The sequence below is a fragment of the Hyposmocoma kahamanoa genome, unplaced genomic scaffold (genome assembly GCF_003589595.1).
Source record: "Hyposmocoma kahamanoa isolate Upper Pololo Valley unplaced genomic scaffold, ASM358959v1 82, whole genome shotgun sequence".
Taxonomy (NCBI): Eukaryota; Metazoa; Arthropoda; class Insecta; order Lepidoptera; family Cosmopterigidae; genus Hyposmocoma; species Hyposmocoma kahamanoa.
This window is the reverse complement of record NW_020654133.1, coordinates 895691-917105: the sequence shown is the minus strand read 5'-3', so window position 1 is coordinate 917105 and position 21415 is coordinate 895691. Positions and strand designations below refer to the sequence as shown.

At 35.9% G+C, this 21415-nt stretch overlaps 1 protein-coding gene across 1 annotated transcript in view; it reads left to right on the top strand.

Annotated features, from left to right (window-relative positions):
• The first annotated feature begins 7072 nt into the window (after positions 1-7072).
• The window catches only part of LOC113234255 (NK-tumor recognition protein-like), a 19130-nt gene continuing 4787 nt past the window's right edge, over positions 7073-21415 (top strand). The window contains exons 1-4 of the mRNA XM_026469553.1: positions 7073-8204; positions 9495-9612; positions 14034-14207; positions 20908-21008. Of these exons, the coding sequence (XP_026325338.1) occupies positions 7073-8204; positions 9495-9612; positions 14034-14207; positions 20908-21008 (1525 nt within the window). The remainder of the gene's footprint in view (positions 8205-9494; positions 9613-14033; positions 14208-20907; positions 21009-21415) is intronic.

Sequence of the window (21415 nt, the reverse complement as noted above, 5' to 3'; positions counted from 1 at the left end):
CATTGCTTAAAACTAATTATAATAAAGAATTAAGAAACTCAAAATGTAAAATGTAAAGCAAATTATAAAATTATTATATATAATTTTTCTTTGCCTTACAAAATTAAGTAACTTAATTATTTTGTTGCGCATTTGGTGACACTATGGTTAATGTTAGAAAAAATCAATGAGTAAATTAAGTTTGGACCTATATTTAATATTTAAAGTTGACTAGTGCCGAGTGGTAAGTTGTGGTGTGGAAGTGGTACTTACCAAGCTCGGCTTTGTTTATCAATACCTAATTTCGTTTTTGTTCATACCGGGAACGGGCCTAAGTGGGAGAAAGGATCGCGAACTCAACACGCACCGACTGGTAATTTTCACTGGTAACAAGGGTAGTAAAATTACCTTTTTTCACAACCAAATATGCCACTTCCCCAACAAAAGTACCGATTGCGCATCAAAATATGTACATCAAGAGAAAACTAATTTAGCATTATGAATTAATTAAAGCATAAAATTTTATCACAAAGCATAATATCTAACATCTAAATACAAATCAAAAATTATCGAATACTATCAAAATTAGAATAGTATTAAAAAATTTACGCATACAACAAACGTATGACCACAAATTTATGAGAAAAACCATACCTATTCCACTGAAAGGTACATCAGTCTATCGGAATGAAACACCATTTTATATGACATAATGGTCTAATGGTACAATTTGTCCAAAACAATAAGATCAACAAAAAAAAATTAAAATTGCATACAAACATTACAACAAAGTCTAATGCTTGAAAATCGTAGTATTTTTTTGTATTCGTAAGTAAAGGTTCAATTTAGTTCCAATATTATGAATTGCTTACAAGAAAATCATCTCCAAATATAATATTTGTTATATGTGATTCATTGTATAAACAAAGATAATTTATGGAGCAACTTTTGAGAAAAATTACGGTAATTTTGTTAATAGAATTGTTATTTTAGAGTTAATTGAAATTGATGTGCAATCAGTATTTTTGTTATGTAAAACCATGTTTTTGTAAATAAATGAACACTTTCGTTGTACACTGAGAGACTTGAGAAATTAGCAGAGGTCTAGTTTTGATACATATATACTAATAATATAATATGAAAGACATAAGCGCTGCATAAATTACATGATAAATACTCGTCCTACAGAAGTTATGCACACAGGATATCAGTAAAGGAAAGGTAAAATGTGTAACGTGCATTTCGGCAAAATTACAGCAATCTAATTTTATTTGTTATGGGAAAGTGGAAAGTGTCAGTTTAAGTTTTTTTCCAGCATCATCCAGCATTGATATGATAGTCGAAATAGGCAAAACAGGCGCTTTGTCGTCGAGTTGCGGATACCAGCCCGTTGCACCAAGTACCAAGTACCAAGTAATATAATATATAATATACACAGTTTTCTAACATGCACTTAAATATTTTCCATTTTACAATTCAGAACTGATAGGATCTGATAGTAATTATATTTAAGCTGCTTGTTAATAATGCGAGGGATGTGCGATGTTGAAAAACACATCGATATAGTTCATCACAGTGTTTCTAACAATAACGATCAAACTAGCGATGCATAGATGCAAGCAATCGATAGCTTAAACAAAATCATAAAATGTTAGAATCCCCACATTTTCCCCACATAGCGCCAATTCCCACAAAATCCCCAATCTAGTTGAAATTCCCCGCCATTTGGGGAATTCCCCACAAATTGGCAACTCTGGTTAAAACTCAAAAAGTTCCTTAAAATGCCCCGATACTAGGATGAATAATTATAAAAGTATCTTACATTTTTTATTAATTTTATAAATACGATGCATAGTGCGGGTTTACGAAAATCCAAAGATGATAATATGACTTGGTGATTAAGTATTTAAGAATAATTTTCCTTGAAGTTTTATTATAATTTACATGTGTCCTATACTCAAATGAAGCTTGGTACCCAGCTGTGGGACTTATAAACTTAGGTTTCGGACGTATCGTTGAGATAGAGGTAGATTTTTTCTTCTATACTCTAGCCAAATTCGATGTAGAATAAATGTCAACAAACAAAAACATGTGATTTTTAGGGTTTTCATCTCAAACTCTTTCACAGTTACAATAATTTCAATATTTTCCTAAGAAATTCAACTAGATTATGGATAATACTAAAATCTTGAAGCCATGTTTATAATGAATATTATTCAACAGAAGTTTCAAATCACCCAAAAATGACATAAAATGATCGGTACTTAATTATTTGTAAAACTGTGTCATCCGTAGCGACTTTTTGGTTTGAAGGGAGAGATTGCAAACATTCGAGTTCTGGTGGTATTCAAGTTCAGAATCGGAAATAGATGCTGGATGATATTATATATAGGAAATTAATATCAAATAAAATCTTACAATTTTGTATCTTTTCAACTACTATTACCTACCATCTAGCAGTAAATATTAATAGGATGCAAAAACTTATATTTATTCCTAAATCATACGTATCAATAGGTATTTTGTAAACTTTATAATAATTGGCTAGGTAAGTATTACCTACTTCTACATAAACCAATTACCTACTTACCTATTTAAATTCCAATTACGAGAGCATGCCATGAGCATAGTAACCCTTAATAATGAATATTGAAAAAAAATGTTCTGTCCCTATGCTATCCTTGGTAGCTTAGCAATGTTTTGTTATTAAATATTCTACATCGAATTTGGCTAGAGTATATATTGCATTGCTTTTGTACATACATACTTACATTTTTGTGTATTATACTAACTAATTTCATACATTGTAGTGTCGGGCGTCGGTGCTCCTCGTTGTAAACTAACAAAGCGACAGTTACGACTCCAAAGCTTCATCAGGATTGTGGACAGTCCATTTATCTATATGTCTGATTTTCATTTCTTATTGGCAAACTCGTTTTTATTATTGAAACAAATAGTACTTACGCGATTTATGGCCTTATTAACGATGTCAGAAATCTCTTAGGTGTTGTTAGTGTGGCATACAAAAACGGATTCTGTGTGAAAGAATGCGAAAGCGTGCAAACTCGTTTTCTTATGTCTGCTTTTAAAGTAGGCATATGTTCCTTGGTTCAGTACTAAACTCCAAAAAATATTTTAACACAAACCCTGTGAGGGTTTGTGTTAAAATAATAGAAAATGTTTGTTATTATATGATATGCAAAACAAACGTTGTACAAGAAAAAAATATAATTTTGCAACATAATTATGCGAGGACGACGAAGCAAAACCAACCAGTGTGGACGACTGTGAAACTCTGTTCCACTACAGGCCATCAACGTTTTGTTACAAGAGTGATCTATTAATAATTTAATAAGTTCTTTGTTGTTCTCTTTTTGTTGTTGAAACATTAATGTGTGCATCTGTATTAGGTAGACATATACCTAAGTACAAAACTAATGTAAAATTACACTGTTATCTTAGAGTATATGTGCTACTGTTGATGTACCATAACTATAAAACAAAATAAATAAACAAGAGAAGCTTTTGCAGCTCCATCAGCTCCATCCACTTTCTTAATGAAATTCAAGAATCTACAGTTGGCGACGCCTGCGTAACTTAACATACGTTAAGTTTCGCACAAGTCTATTTGCTCGTAGCTTTTAACAGGCGCTTTGTATTTTAAGTAAGACGTATGCTTATCATCACACTGCATTAACCAAGCATTCTGTGAAGCTGTTAACACTGGTATGATCTTTTATTACGAAAATTGTACCTGTTGTGTACCTGAAGTAGCAGTAAAGCCTTTGTAGTAGTAGAGGTCCTGTGAAAGAGTTCGTCCAGGGAAGTACTGCCACCTTACCTATTTCTGACGCCAAGCAGTAATGTCGGCTTTGTCGTGTTTCGGGTTTGAAGGGTGGGGATGGGACTTGTCAACTTATGTCTCAGGCTAACAGGCGCCACTACCACTAGTGCCCTTCAGATCTTGGCGATTTAAAGCTCTGAGTGGCACTGCAACTGTTATGGACAGGCGTAATCGCTTACCATGAGGCGCACGACTTGTTCATCCTACCACTTGATATCATAAAAATAAATAAAAAAAACAGAAGTCATTCTTGACACTTTCGTTTTCGATAATCGTCTTATCTGTAAAAGGGTGTTCCAAGGTTTAGAGGTGACGAAGCAGAAGATACATTTCTAACATAATACATTCTTAGATAGGTATCTATGAAGGTATCTGCGTTTACCACATCGACTCAATGTAGCTTAGGTACTTTAAATCACAATCAACTCATTAAACATTCCACTGTTAGCCACGGGTTTCCTCTTAGAAGACGGTTAAGGTGATAGTCCATCATGCTGGCCCGACGCGGGCTTGGGATTTTATTCATCACGATGGTTTCCTTAAATGTTAGCGAGAGGTACCTATTGCTATAAAAATTAGCAAATGTACGTAATTATAATTATTCCGGATTTATAGGCCAGATTCGAACCGACGTCTTCTAGCATATCGTGACAGACGCTATACCAACTAAGCCATGGAACGAACCAGCCGACCTCACGAATTTTTCTATGTGCTTGCGTTGTATCTTTGTATTTGGTTTTTTCAACGACTTTTTAGCCGTAGCGCCATCTATGAGACTATGTACGTAATTAGACTTAGAAATTAAAGACTACAAGGGTCCGAACAGTCAACCTTTAAATTGAGAAATAACCATCTTCCACTAAGCTACCATATTAATTATATAAGCTGTAGTTATTATTATTTGACATAAGCATGAAATGTATATTAATTAATTAACTATTTGTATGTGCTCTCTCACATATCGCGACGCCCCAGCGGGGTGCGACATGTCTAAGGGACAATTTAAACGTATTCTAGATCTATCGAAACCATGTAGAAAAATAAATATATATGAATATTAATACCATGTCTGGTTATATCTCACATGCGCTCAAGTTTCCTCATAATGTAAATCTACATTTTTATAAAAAAATAGTAGTGCGCATTTGACCTTAATGTACCGTAATGGAAAGTGACAATGAGGTTGGTGATGAAGCCTCCACACCTAAATAATGCTTCTCGCCTTGAAAACGTCGAAGTTATAGCATTCGGGGGATAAGTCTGCAGGCAGGGATTTCCAATTCTTTGCCGTTCGCTATATAAATGTGGAAGCGTAACGCTTCGTGTGAATCTTTGGAATATCCACAACATACGGGTGGAACCCCAGCCTACGTCTAGTCCCCCGATGATGGAAAGAGGATGGCACTCTCCGTGATACATCATGTAGAATTTTAGGATTGGGTATATTGCTTTGAGTAGCATGTTGCCATCTTGAGATAGTAATGTAAGCCTCAACGATACGGATTTACTCCTTTCGAATCGTCTACGCGCAGTAGTGGGATATTTATTTTGAATATTCTTCTTTAACAAACCAAAGGCGTAGGTACATGATCGTCTTCGACAAAGGAATTCATAAAAAAGTAAAAAGTTCTTTTTAATCATTTTTTGTTTTTCAACGGCTTGTGATTTTTTAATCAACAAATTGCAGATAAGAAAACTTTAAATTAATAAGAAACAACCATGCTAAAGAAAGGACGACGTGGAAGATGAGTTTTTTCTGGATTTTTATGGGTTTGTCAGCTTTATTTAATGTTATTTTAAACGATTCTTTAAACGTACGACTTTGACAAATGCCCTTGGTGTATTAAACATAATGCATCTACGTGCATTCAAGTGTTTTTTGTTGATGGTTTCTGCGAAGGGATCGGGTGAAAACATAGGTATAATCTGTAATAAACAAGATTCTTGCATCTCCCCAAAAAGTTCCAGGAGAATGGTAATTCTTCTCCTTTTCGTCTTTTTAATTTAACGATGCCAATTTTGAATACTTCGGTAGCTCAAGTTAGCACTATATAGTGCTGCTCTTGATAAGGAGGTCCAGTTTTCAATTTCCGGTAGTCCATCAGGCCTAGTAAAGATCATCAGTACTCAATAGCTAAATATCATTCAGGGCACCCAAGAGCTGCATTTAAACTGGAAAAGCTCTCCAGGACCATCTTTTGTTAGGAGACTTTGCATCTGCACCAATTTAGAACACTTTTTGGGTTTTGTTCTGGCTGCTGTCGGTTGTGACCCTGAATTTCGATACTCTGGTACTCATGGTGCAGAGATTTCCTTGGCTAGTACTTGTCTACCACCCGAAGACACGGCACCCTCTTCAGTAAGATAAGGAATCACGTCCATATGTCAAAATATATCGTTTAAGTCCTATCTATTACTATGGGTCATACAATTATGCCGAAAGATTAGCCCAGTTAAAAAATCCGTTTAATTACAGAAATGCTTGTGATACTGACCATGAAAGGCTCTAAAACATTTATTTGTGGTCTAGGCAGGAGGTAGAAATTATTTTTCTGACTACTTGTCTTCTTGGGCAAGATCCATTAATGTTGCCAGTATTTTGGAGTGTACCGGAATCCTTTAGAAAAAAATGATCCGATAAACCTGTCTCACTGACATATTTTAAAATTTTCAGCCCTTTTATTAATGAAAGAAGACATACGGACATCTGGCTTGCACGAGCCTGACGAAGAGATTAGAAGAGATATTTTAATTTCTACACCGGAAGACGTTGGAGGCAATTTTAGAACAGCCGACCAAGTATTAAATAATGGGACCCTTAATATTTATCGGACAGCTATTGAAAATGTTACAAATCAATATAATGAAAACAAAGTCAATGTTACAACAAAAGTTATAACCAAACTTGTAAATGATTTTATTAACACAGTAATGCCAAAAATCAACAATACAAGAGAGTTCAAAATGGAGAGGATACCAAGCATTGCATATAAAAACAAACTAAAAATAAACAATATAACATTTGAAAACACATCCAATCCTGCAAGAAAAAAGTTCAATGAATCGGCTATAATTAAACAAACCTTAAAAAAAATTATGAATTTAAATGTATCACTTGATAAAAGAGAAGATATGAGGACCTCGACATTAGATTCTTTGAACGTTAAACACAAAGATGAAAATTCTACAGCGAAAAAAGAGACGGGCATTAAAAGTTCGTATTTAAATTATGATATTGTAATTTCAAGTATGAGAAGGGACTTTGAACTGGATAGTTTGAGAAGTTTATACATGAAAGATAAGAAAAGTGAAAAGGTAGAGACGAAAGAGGGAAATACTCCAACTGAAATGGAAGTCCAAGAAAAAAATAATCACCACAAAGGTGCTTCTACTTCGAAAGTTCACAAAAATGTGCATATGGATAAAGAAATACTCAATATTCAAAGGCGAGAATTTGTTTTAGACAGTTTAAAGAGTATTTATACTAAAGATATTAGAAAAGATTTTAATCTTACTACTGAACGTAATGTAAACATGACGTTGTATAAAATACCTTTTAATTTTAAAAGTGAAGACGAAGAACCAGCTTCAATAAATGAAACTACAACAGAAAAAAAATTCGAAACAACAAATATATCCAAAGGTTCACAAAAACTAAACGCGGTATTATTTAAAATACCAGAGATAATGTCAAAAATAAACAAAACCCTTGGAAAAGTCAGTGCGGCCAATCATACTTTTGATCACAGCGCACGCGCCGTCACTGTAAGCAGTTTGAACAGTCAGTTGACGGGAAATTTTCCGAGAAATATTAATTTATCAGCTGTGAATAACAATGACGATGTATTTAAAAACGCTACGAGTCCAGCTACGGAAAAATCTAAGTTAAAACCTAATAACTCCATAGAAAGATTATTGGAATCTAAATCAAAAATTAATATGACAAAAGTACAAGAAACTACAACTGTTACAAGGTACGGTCTTGACCATCGCAGGCATACTCAAGAAGATTCAGGAAGTATAAAAAGTGTAATTGACTTAGGCGTGCTTAAAAGACTGATGGAAGCTGCGAGAAAAAACAAAAAAGTGTATAAAATACCTTATAAAACATCAACTGTAGACCCTCCTGTTAGTTTTGGAGCAGAGAGCAGTGAAAGGAACTTTGTTAATGTATGGAGAGAAACTTATCTAAAACCCAAGACAAAATTAAGCCAAAAAGCTGGTGCGTTGAGAAATTTGATGAACAAACTGGACTGGAAGTTGGCCAGGTCGGATAAGAAGGCCATCGAGAACATATACGGGCCGGCAGCGAATCAATCGCGAGTGCCGCAGTTCAGGAAGCTTTGGGATTTTTTTTGGGATTGGTATTATGATCCTGAGAGTAAGTTGCGTTTTTAACCGACTTCAAAAGAAGGTGTACGTATGTTACGCGACAATTCCTTCGTTTGTGAACCGATTTTGATGATTCTTTGTTAGAAAGAGATTACCTCAATAGTATTGCCATTTGAATTTGAAGAAAATATCCACCTCTAAGGATGGCAAACTAGGGGATTAATGACTTTTGAAGTCGGTTTTTTTTAGAACTCTGTTCTGAGATTATTTTTTATAAGTTTAATTGAACCTGATTACCTTACATTCATTTCAATTTCAAACCGCTCGGCCAGGATGCGAACTTCGATTGTCCAGCAGCCGTATGCTCTCTGTCCTTCTCACTGCACTGGTTTTTTATCTAATCGTTTTGCGCTCGCGCTCCTTGTTAAACAAGCTAAGACCTAAGTATCTTTCAAGCACATCTTGCGATATATAACCAATTATGTATGTGGGATTGTAGATAATAAATAAATCGGGTCTAATATCTAATTATTTTCTTTATTTTTGTGAGGCAAATAACGTAATAAAAATCTGACAATTTTTGACCCGCTTCTTTTGACCCACCTCTAAGCAAAGAGGTAGGAACACAAATAGTTTACAATAAAATACGAAAAATACAAGTAATTCCACATATGTAACTATGTATATTTATCATTGTTAAATATGCGAATGGAGTAAGGTAAATGCGGGGCTAGTGTCAAACACGGTAGTCGAATGCACACTCATTTATTTTATAAAAATCGTGTGGGTCGCAGCCTTCGCCTAAGCGCATACCCACCATTCATGTATGTGTAATAAATATGTACGTATATGTTATCATCATCACATTATACAACCTGACTTCACTCACTGCTGGTGTAGGCCTTCAAGTTTGTAATATACATTTATTTTATACCAGGAAGATAAATTGATTATCAAGTTTTGACCTATGGTATTTTGTTATGGTTATAAATGCTCCGAAAAGTAAATAAAAATGTGTTTAATCAAAATGTATATAATATTATATATATATAAATATATATTTCGTTATTTACTAAGTCACCGAAAACTTTAAAAACTTTAAAAAAAAATATGGAAAGATATGAATGAAATACTGAAGTAAACTAACAACGAGACAAAGAAAATCTTATGTTAATTTTATTTGTTGCATGGAAAAGTAGAATGTTTTAGCTTTTTTATATAACAAATAAAATTAGATCTATGGTGTTATTTCTCTTAAAAAAATACTTTAAACCGGTCTCGTGTAATATTTTCCAGCACGTTTTACCTCCAGTGTCGATATGTTGACAATTGCTTTCAGACCCTTACTTCATGGAGGAGTACAATGTGGTTTATACGAACGAGACTGCCAGCGTGCCGTTCAACATGGATTCCAACTTCGTGGACCCGTTGCTTGGTCGCAACCACTTTGGATCACTGTAATTTTTGTATATTACTTTTTAAGTTTTTAGGCGATTACGGGTCTTTACGAAGCAAAAAGTTTTTGTACACTAGGCGTCAGGTTTTCTCACAAAGTTTTTGCGATAGAGAACAATACAAAGATCTGTTACAACATACAAAATTGTAAGATCTGCTGGCTCGGTCTGTAGTCAGAGGGTTTTTACACAAAGCGGTTATGATCTATTTTTGCCCAAAATCGTGGGCGGAAACCATTATACGTGTAAAATAATACTCAATTTGGTATAATTGCTTACGTATTAAAAATTTCGTTGTAAAATATCTTTTTTAACCGATTTTAAAAAACGGGTTTTTTTTGTGTGTGTGTTACGCGATCACGATTCTTTTTTGTTGAAAAGAGGGTACCTCTGTGGCATTCCCGTTTAAATTTGAAGAAAATATTCACCTCTAAGGTTGGCTAACTAGGGGATAAATGACTTTTGAGTTCGGTTTTTTTAGTACTATGTACTGACATTATTAGACGATAAAGAGGCAACTCCACTCAATACCCACAGTGGACTCTCACTCAGGTACTACTAGGGAAATCGATTCAAGTGACACTACACTTAAGAGGCGTGTCAGTTGTAACAAAAAAAATCAATTCTTCATAATATTTTAATTAGCAAACACAGCGCAATATTTTTTGTCCACAATAATTTTAAGTTATTTAATAATAAAATCAAATAAAGAAAATAACAAAAAAGTAGATAAAATCCTAGAAAATCTCATTTATTGAGATCAGCTAATATCGTTACAATTGCTGCACCAAGAGGGTCAATTGTAACATACAAAAAATTGTCAACAATAAAAAATAAATGAAATAAAATCTTGTCAGAAGTTTATATGACCTTACAGTTACTACCTCAGCTCAAATTAAAATTTTCCAATACTGAATAGGTTCTATTGCGCCGGTCGAGTGGCAGGGATACTGGTTTTATTTCAGATTTTTTTTATAAACGAAATTAAAACCATTTAAATAATGTGCATCGTATATATACGTACTATACGTGTTGTATTTAGTTCAGAGTTGATAAAAAAAAATTGGTATATGTAAAGTACATACAGCGGTTTTCTTGTTACAATTGCACCTCCTAGTTTTGTTATTTTTGCACCACTGCCGCGTTTTGGCAGTGAAGACTAAGATAACAAAAATCTATGACAAATTTGATCATCTCAACTACCTACACGTATTGATTAGACGTTAACTTCTATGAAAATCACTACTGTACCTTGTAATACCGTTTTCTTATCGAAAACTATGCGAAGCAATTATTTTTACTAGCTATATTTCAAACTGTCATCTACTGACAGCGCATGCGCGAACTGTTTTACCTGTGCTTTCGGTCAATAAAACAGCATCAAATAAAGATTCGATTGCTACCAAGAGCTTCGGCTACTCGTCAAATAGATGTCGTGACATAACAGATGTTACAATTGCCTCGCTGTTACAATTGACACACCTCTCCCCTAAACTATATCGATTCAAGTGTATACGATCTGGCGATTATTGTATCGATTCATTTCAATGCGAATTTCAAGCGAACCCATTCAATATAAAGGCAATATAAATAAGCAAGCAATAAACATTTTGTAATAATAACATTACACACAAAATTCGATTTACAAATATTTAATTGAAAACCTCATTGAAGGGCTCATTGAAAACCAGCGCCACAGTCAATTGCGGCTGTGGCATAAGCTGAATGAAGTCCTTTTGCGTACGCCACAACCGCACACATGACAGTACAACATTTGTAGTTGTTATATTTAGTATTTTTCTGTTTTGCTCTTTGTTTGTTATTGTCTTATTTAATTTTATTTTAATTTTGTTTATTACGTCTTTTTGTTTTGTTTTGCTTGTCTAAGTAGTATCAATATATTTTTTTTTGTATCTATATGTTGTGGCGTTGCAATAAATGTCTATTCTATTCTATTCTATTCTAATTGTAAATAGTTTTTGCCCTCGATTTCGGGCGTTAATGGGTTTTAACCCGATTTAAACAAAGCACCGTGGTGAAACCCGAGCGTTTGTCCATCTGTCTGTAGCTGAATCGGTCGATGGAATTATTCTTTGTGTTGTTCAATTTTTGCACCAATAATATTAACTACTTTTTAAACATTTCCGTGGACGAACGGTTACCATGCCGGACTGCCACGCAGCGATCGCAGGTTCGATTCTCGGGCCAGGAGAAATATTTGTATGGCCTACATTTATTTCTCTCGTGAGTTTGGGTGTAATTTTAGGTTGTCTGTGTATGTCCATGGCATCTGCGACACAGGGTTTCCATAGTGCGGGGCTATGTTGAGTGTTGACCTTATTCAGTCCGGTCTTGACCCCAGATCAGCCTGTTGACACAGACTTCATCCGGTGCTCGAAAGGCTTAGTGCTTTGAGTGAGCGACTCCGGGTGCACTAGTAACCGTAGCAGTAGCGTTGCTTATGGAAGAGTTCGTCCAGGGAATTATTGCCACCTTACCTATTTCTACATTCCGGTTTCGAAGGGCAAAGTTGCTGGTGAAATTACAGGCACATGGGACTTGTCAACTTACGTCTCAGGGTGACGGGCGCAGTGGCAGTGCCCCTCAGATCTTTACGACTTAAACATTGACTTACAAATAAATGGACGACGGGTCTAATACAAAAACCACGAAAAAAATGTCCCAAGTCAACCTATTCGAAATTTAAATTGTAATGTCATAGCAGTATCGCGCTGTCAGTCGAACAAATGAAGACTAAAGCGGAGTGTCGCGCTCTGTATACGATTTTAGCGCCTTACAAGTGCGGACACTTTTTAGCGCGTACCCGACGTCCATATAATTGTAAGTCAATGGACTTAAAGCTCTGAGTGGCATTGCAACTGTTATGGATAGACGTGTCGCTTAACACCAGGCGCACGACTTGTCCGTCCCATCACTTGGTATTATAAAAAAAACCGTACAGCACCCTTCCTGTTGTCTTAATGGGTAATGGAGCTGTCGGCACGCTCACTTCCCGTTGTGCATTGCACGACTAAGGACGCGTTCCCATTATCTCGTAGCGTTTTATTTATCGTTGGACGACTGCCGCGTCTACCTGTTCCCGTATCACGACTATCTGTCGTGACTGTGTCGTTGACGCTTATTTCATCGGAGAAAGACTGTAGTGTCTGGCTGTTCAAACTAGATCGTGATGACAATTTATCGGTTCACGGCCGCCGCCTTGTCGTTTGCACGACAGAAACGTTTGAAACTGCGATTATCTGTGGTTACACTATTATCGTGACGTTTTATTTGCCGTCTGACGACTGTCGTTGTAGTCGTGCACCTGGTGGTAAGCGACACGTCTATCTATTACAGTTGCAATGCCACTCAGAGCTTTAAATCACAAAGATCTGAGTGGCACATCATCATCCGTCACCTTGACCAGCCCTCTTAGAGTGGTTACACACGGCGATGTAAACGCGCGATTGCATCGCTTAAAATCTCTCTGCTTAAAATCGCGCATTTGTGTGTAAAGGTCGACGATTAGTTACTGTAAAAGTAGCCGTATGTAATCGCACTTACCCTTCAAAATCGGAACGCAGTAATATTTACATTCTCCTAATGCTGCCTCATTATCGGTCGGTCTTCGGATGAATTTGGACAAGACTAAGGTATTGTTCAATGAGGTCGTCATCCCGGAGCAGATCTCGATTAATGGCGAAACGCTCGAATTTGTCCGGGAATATGTCTTCCTCGGGCAAACCCTGCGACTAGGCAGAGACAACTTCGAGCGTGAAATAGGTAAAAGAGTGCAGCTGGGTTGTGCAGCATTTGGGAAACTGCATCATGTCTTCTCGTTACCACTCCCGCAGTGCCTGAAGTCCAGGGTTTACGACCAATGCGTCCTACCGGTCATGACTTACGAAGCCGAGACGTGGAATATGACGATCAAACTGGCTCACAGACTACATGTCGCTCAGCGAGCTATGGAAAGACCTATGCTGGGTATCTCGTTAAGGACCAAAGTCCGGAACGAAGTTATCTGGCTAGAAGGCGGAAGTTATAAGACTAAAGTTGTGGACATCGTCCAGAAATGTAGCAAGCTGAAGTGGCAGTGAGCTGGCCACATCTGTCGCAGAACCGATGAGCGATGGAGTAGACGGGTTCTCGAGTGGAGACCACGTCTCGGCAAACGTTACGTAGGACGTCCCCCTGCAAGATGGACCGACGAGCTGAAGAAGGTCGTGGGTAGTGGTAGGATGCGGAAAACGGGTGATCGGGCACTATGGCGTACACTTGGGGAGGCTTATGTCCAGCACTGGACTACAATAGGCTGATTGATTGATTAAATATTCACATCACGAACTCTTTTACAAGGAGCTCTACTGCTACTAGACTAATGATAAGAATAGCACGTACATCGTGCTAATTTTTCGACCTAGGTACAAGTATTCCAAGCGCTGGCGCGGTCACTATTCTACTGTAGTCCCGACGCAGAAAAAGCAACGGACGCCGTCTGTGGAACCGCCCTGGCGAAGACAAGTCATCGAGAACCCTGAGATTGTGGAGGAGTTTAGAAAACATCTGCATAAAAGGAGGAAGAAGAAGATGAAGTCGTAAGTTAATTTTCTATTAATTGTTAGGCTTTCGCTGTTGCTACCCATTGGAAGAGAAAGAGATAGATTATTGGCTGGTTGTAAAACGACCATGGCGTAACCATGAGACCTGTTAAGGGTTTGTTTGAAAAAACAAATATGATGCGATTTATTATTATTATAAGGCTCTACTTTTTAGAGATTTTTTCGGCATCTAAAAAGATTTTTTATTAAAAAAAAACTGACATCAAAAATTTGTGGAACACGTAAAGTTGTAGAAAGTTTGAATTAAAATCAGGGCCCAGGTCACGCGTGACTGGGAGGGTAAATTCATTAACCATCAACGTCTAATATTAATACAAACCACTATATTTTTCACTATTGTTACAAAAGGAAATGAAACTGTTTTTCTGGATTTAAATCGCGTATATTTGTTTTTTCGAACAAACCGACGTTTCGGGCCCTTTACAGGTCCCATGGTCACGGTTGACAGAGGTGGTACAGTCTTCAACCAGTTATGTCTAATATTGATGCAAACCATCCTATTTTTTCACTATAGTTACATTAGTTATTAATTAAATACCTTATTTTTAATTTTACAAAGAAAACATTTCAATTTACGCTACATTAAGTTTTACAAATTATTTTATTGAATGAATTTTTATTAAGTTCAATTTATTATTAATTAATAATAGAATTTAGAATAAATTAAAACATATTAATTAGTACTGCAGTCTTATGTCTGTTTGAACAAATATACGCGACTTAAATCCGGAAAAACAGTTTCATTTCCTATGTGTAACAATCGCGAAAACCTAAGAATTCGATATTGTTACAAAAGTTATTAATTAAAAGTATAATAAAAAAGTCTAGGAATTAATTTGTACAAAAATCTCTTCGATGCTTTCTGAGTGACCGAACAAAAATTTCTGTGTACAGTCTAACAAATCATCCATGGCGTTTGTGAAACTAGAAAACGGACACCGGCAAAATTGAGGCTACTTAGTCTAACAAGCCAAACGTTAAGATAAAAAAAAAGAAAGAAATAACAAAAAAGTCACCAAATTGTTTATTCCAATTTACGCTGCGTACTTGTTTTATAAATTGATTTTATTTTAACACTCGTATAAATTCTAATTAAATTAAAGTTTATTATTAATTATTACGCTATTAAAACCGAAAAAATAGTTTAATTTCGCGAAAACCAACTCGAATAGTTTTTTTTTACGTTTATTTTTTTTTATTTTCACCTTAATCTGTATTAGAATTATCCCTTTTAGAATTTATTTGTTACACACATAGCTACACCATTTGTAATACCATGACCGTAGAGACTCACATCAGTTTACACTTTATTTATTTTGACTGAAGTTTTGATTTTATGTAATGGCAAATTATATTTGTTACGCGTAACAGAATACTGCCTCCAAAGATATAGCCTTTTGACTAGATTAGGAGACATAACTTTTTAAATTTGGTACGCCTTCTTTTATATTCTGTGCTAATTTATATCCACACCTATAATTTTGTATTTGCTGCTCTGTACAAATTGTACGGCAAAAGTGCTAATAAAGATATTATTATTTTTTATTTATTTAGTACAGCCAAGGTACAGCCTGTGACTTTAATGACGTTGTCTACCCATCAGCATCAGTACGTCTCATGTTTGTTTATCTATACTCCGTCCAACCTTTTATTTAATTTTTGACAGCACGAATTTTTTTTATTAATAATTTTGGCTTGGATACAAGTCCTTTGAGCCATGTCTTCGTTTAATTATGTTTCTGTAAATATGGCCGCCACAAAGAGGATAGACAATTTGAGGCGGCGTTCTTGGATTGACTCGGGATTCCTTAGAACGGGCCGAAATGGGTATTTTAGTTCGAGATTCGTATAATTTCGCATTTTAATCTTCGACTAAGGCACAATAGCACTATCCTATTCCACTTTAAACTAGATTTCACAAAATAATTGAAAGTCAAAATGAAAACGACACTTTTCCCTCCAAAAGGCCCAAAGCGAATCCACGACAGCTCGAATTCTAATCATCAGTGTCCTAATGCGTTTCCGATTCGATTTTTTATAACAATCGATTTTATTTATGAAGAAATTTAAATCGTGAATGTGACCGGGTTAAAAAAAATTTGTCTGTTTGGACTCGTGATGATAATAATTTATTAGACAGGTGCCAAAATTTATCAACTTGAATAATCTTCGTTACATAATCTTTTGGATCGATATACATGTATTGGAGCTAAAGAGCACGTGTCGCTTCACTAAAATTAAAAATAAGTCCAGGAAATATTGCATTTTTTATGGTTATATGTCAATAATTACGGAACTTTGGAGGCATCCAAAGTGAAAATAATGGTTGGACGGAGTATGTGTAGTAGTACTGTAAAATCATGGTGCATGGCACGAACTACGAGAAGCCTACGGGGCTTTGGTTGTCTCTCAATTTTCATTGTCACAGAATGGAAATTAATTTTGTAACGTAATTGTACATAGCATTACGAACTATATCATTCGTCTAACGTACAAAATACATGAGGACATTCCCGAAGAAATGAAATCGCATCGTATTAACGCCAACTAAGCCGTGTTTAAGTGAGTTAGTGAAAAATAAACACGGAATATACCGAGAAAATTAATCATTTAGCAAACAATCAAGAACTTATTGATATCACAATTCTACAAAAAGAATCTGTACTTCCAAATAATATTCTTGACTTAATACACGATCCTGGCTGTAATGAGAAGAAAAAGGACCCGAGGGTTTTGTTTGGGGCGTTAATAGTCAAGTCAATAGCATGCAATCATAGTATTTACTCGCAAAGGTGATGAATAACATTGTATGTTTCACGGGCGGTACAGGAATTACGAACCTCGACTCAGAAAGTCTTCGATTTGGGGGTTCTAAAAGAATCTCGTTCGTAATTCCTTATTTAGCATCCTTAATACGCAATGTACTATTTCTATGTTTCCAATCTTTTTATTAATAATTATAACTGTTTTTTAATTTACTTTCCGGAGCTTTTATTACTTTAACATTTTGTATTGTTTTTTTTTTAATAAATAATAGACACGTTTGGCCACGATCTCACCTGATGTTAAGAGATGATGTCGATATCATAAAAACGATATGCAATATAGATACCCCTAAGTCAAAGACTCAATATGATCTGCACAATCTAGGAAATACCTTAACAGATTCGGTCAACTTTATCAATAACTATTTCACTTCGATAGGGTCAGATTTAACTAGAAACATACTTCAATCTACACGAGCTACCGAAGAAAATCTTGAAGCTAAGATTAAACACGTATTGACTAATAACACTGCATCGTTTTATCTTACTCCGACTGATCCTATAGAGATTTCAAAAACTATACTCACATTTAAGGCGGATGGCGCGCCTGGGTGGGATATATTGACTCCTAGGGTTCTCAAGGATATGCATTAGGTAATTGCTGAACAACTTACTTATGTGATCAACTTGAGTATATCTACGGGACGTGTACCAGTACTGTTAAAAATTGCACAAGTTTGTCCTATATACAAATCTGGGGATACGATAATGATGTGAGTAATTATCGACCTATCTCTTTGCTTACTCTTGTGGCTAAACTATTGGAAAAAATAGTAAATAAGCGGTTGTTAAATTTTCTGGAAACGAAGAATTTGCTAGCACCAAATCAGTTTGGCTTTCGACCAGGCAACAGCACTGAGGACGCCATCATACTGCTAACTGAAACGATAGTACAAAGTTCAGACAATGGCAGTGAATGCATCGGTGCCTTCTTGGATCTCAAAAAGGCCTTCGGTACCGTCTCAATTCCGCTATTGCTTAGGAAACTAGAAGCTTTTGGAGTCAGGGGACTGGCCTTGGACTGGTTCACAATCTATTTGACGGATCGGAAGCAATTTGTAAAGCTCGACACTTGTACCAGCAACACGAGTAACCTTTACTTTACTTCACGTAACCTTTGGCGTACCCCAGGGAAGTGTCCTCGGGCCGACGTTATTTTTAGTTTACATAAACGATTTATGTAATCTGAAAGTAGTGTCGGCCAGAATAGTGACTTTAGCAGATGACACGGCAATTATTTTCGAATGTAAGTGTTGGGCTGATGTTAGGGCCTATACAGAAAAAGGCATGTCAGTTGTTACCAGTGTTGTTAAAAAACCGTTTTTTTCTGAGATGAAAAAAACAATGAAAAAAAAAACATGAAAAGAAACCTTTTTTTTCTGAAGTATGTTTTTTTTCTAAAAGTATGAAAATCAAAATATGACAATAGTATTTTTTTGTTACATTTCCCCTTTTGTTTGACTGCCTCCGTGGTCGATCGGTTACCATGCCGGACTGCCATGCAGAGGTCCCAGGTTCGATTCCCGGGCCGGGAGAAATATTTGTATGACCTACTTTTATTTCTCTCGTGAGTTTGGGTGTAATTTGTGGTTGTCTATGTGTGTGTCCATGGCACCCGCGACACAGGGTTTCCCTAGTGCGGGGCTATGTTGATATGTGTGCGTTATTATTATTGTGCGTTATTTTGTTGTTAATATTATTCTTCATAGATAAGTTGTTCAAAATAAATGGGCAACACTCATAGTTTTGTCAATTTGTGGCGAATTCCCCAAATTGCGGGGAATTTCAACTCGATTGGGCATTTTGTGGGATTGACGCTATGTGGGAAAAATGCGGGGATTCTAACATTTTTACTTTTTTTTAAATCTATCGATTGCTGTTGCATCGCTACTTTGATGATTACTGATAAAAATACCACTTATTTACTTATGTAAGAGCGATATCGATATTTTTTCCACATCGCACATGTCCCTTATATAGCAACATTTACAAAGAATCATTAGCAAGCCGCTTATATAAAATTATACGGTAGGATTTGAATGAAGGAAACGAAGATACAGAAAATTTTGATAACATTACAATTGTGGGTAACAATCACCTGTAACAGTAGTAACACTAGTAACACCACAAATGAAGATTAAATTTTTGTTATAATTATCATGATAACATGGTAATTGATTTTAATAAACATTTCACATATATATGAAATGTTTATTATATATATATATATATATTCACACACATATATATTCGTAAAACAAAATCTAGTGTCGTATTTTATTTCAGTTCTTCCATTTTACTTTTTCTGAAAAAAAAAACCCTAATTTAGAGAAAAAAATCAGGGCTCTTTTTTTTTCCATGTTTTTTTGCCAAAAGCTGCCTCTTAAGGACTGTGTACTTTGCCTTATGTCAGTCATTGGTTCCATACTGTATCGTGGTTTGGGGTGGCTCTGCCAAAGCAACACTTTTAGGTCTAGAACGCGCTCAGAGGTCTGTTCTTAAGGTAACTTTTGGTAGAAATTTCCGTTCTCCCACTCATCAATTACAGTGAAAATAAACTGTTAACGATCAAGCAGCTTTATATACAGAAACTGGTACTGCGTTTTCACAAGTCAGCCCTGGATTTGAAAATATCCCGTCAACAGGGTGATGACAGATTTCTTCGAAGTATAAGGACTAGGGAGGGTCCTCGGGTGGTACCTCGCACTGGATCGGTTTTTGTCCAAAGATTTTACTGTCATATGGGTCCTTTTGTTTACACGCGGGTATACAACGATTTAGAAGAGCTAGCTAAAACTGCGGGTCAAGTGAGAAAGTGCGTGTTTAACAGGTTAATTAAAAAATCATATTCAGACACAGAAGACCTCGACACTCGAACGGTGCTTGGCGTATAAAACGAATGTAACATATAGTAGAACCAAAAAGTATGGACAAAATTCCTAGAAAATTTACAATAAAATAACTATACAAAAATACTATAATAATATACTTATACTAAATAATTACTACTCAAATAATACAAATATTAACTTTAACTACAAACCACAAAAAAAAATGCATCTATTTTATCTGCATTCTATGAGGTGTACTGTATATTGTTTACTCCATCCATGCTTACGTTTCTTTTGTGCTGGTGATTTGTGAACAATGCATCCTATCCTGATTATACAATTTTCTTTCAATGTTTCTGTTCTTTGTTGGTAGGTACTGAAGTTGGTTGTTTTTTGTTATTTATAAAAACTAGAACTATACTGGATTTTATAAGAAATGTATGAATGTACCAAATTGAAATGTAAACCACCTCTCTGTGTGTTCTACCATTAATATTTTATAAGCTTACCGTAATATACTTAGTTATTGTAATAGACTGTTATTTTTAGGCAACACACTTGACGGACGTAAGACCTAGCTAACCCATAGTACAGGGGATCCTACTTTGGGAGCTAGGCACATCTCTGTACCTATTTTTGTGTGTTTTGCAATTAAGATAAAGATGTGACCGAGGATGGGACGCGTTTGCTAAAAAATGCGTATTCACTCGAGCCTTGATATACCCAAATTGTACTTTTCGGGAAAAACAGATAGAGTATTCCATTCCTTTGCCGTACGCATCAGAAAGGAGGAAGCAAAGCGATTAGTGCAAATTTGTGGTATATCAACGATATAAGGATGGAGTGTTCCGGACCTTCTAGTCGACCGAAGAAGGAAAGGTGAGGGTGGAAGTAAATTGAAAAGTTCCTGCGCACACTCCCCCAAATGTATATGATAGAAAGGCTAGGCTAGTAAGAATTTCAACCGGATACGTAATACCTTCGCGTCTCGGTACGCTATCAATATGTTTCCTGTTTCAGGATTTCCACTTCCACATCGTCGAGCGAGTCGTCGTCCGGATCCTCTGATTATTCATATTCAGAACGCCGCGATGGAGAAGCGTTGTTGGATTTCGACAGCGGTAAGTCATGAATCTGTATACCCAGAATTCTCAAAAGTAAGGTAACCTTCGACCCGTTACTCGGTTAACCGAAAAAACCGAGTCACCGTCCACTTTGGAACCCAGTTTACAGCTGAGGAAAACCTGAGCTTTTCGGGAATTTCGGTTCTGTCTCAAAACTATGAAAACTTAAATTCATAACTTGATTAATAATGATAAATAAAACGCTAACTAAATGCTACGAACTAGGGTACCCGTATACAGTGCAGCGACAGATCCGCAAGATGGGTGCATGTAACCTTTGAGTAGCGAGGGGCGAGAGTGGTGCGCATGCGCGAGTAGCGTGACAACAAATATGCTCTAATAATGCATATTTATTTTAAAATTTAATGTTGTTGATTTATTTTTTTACCATAATTAAAGAAGTT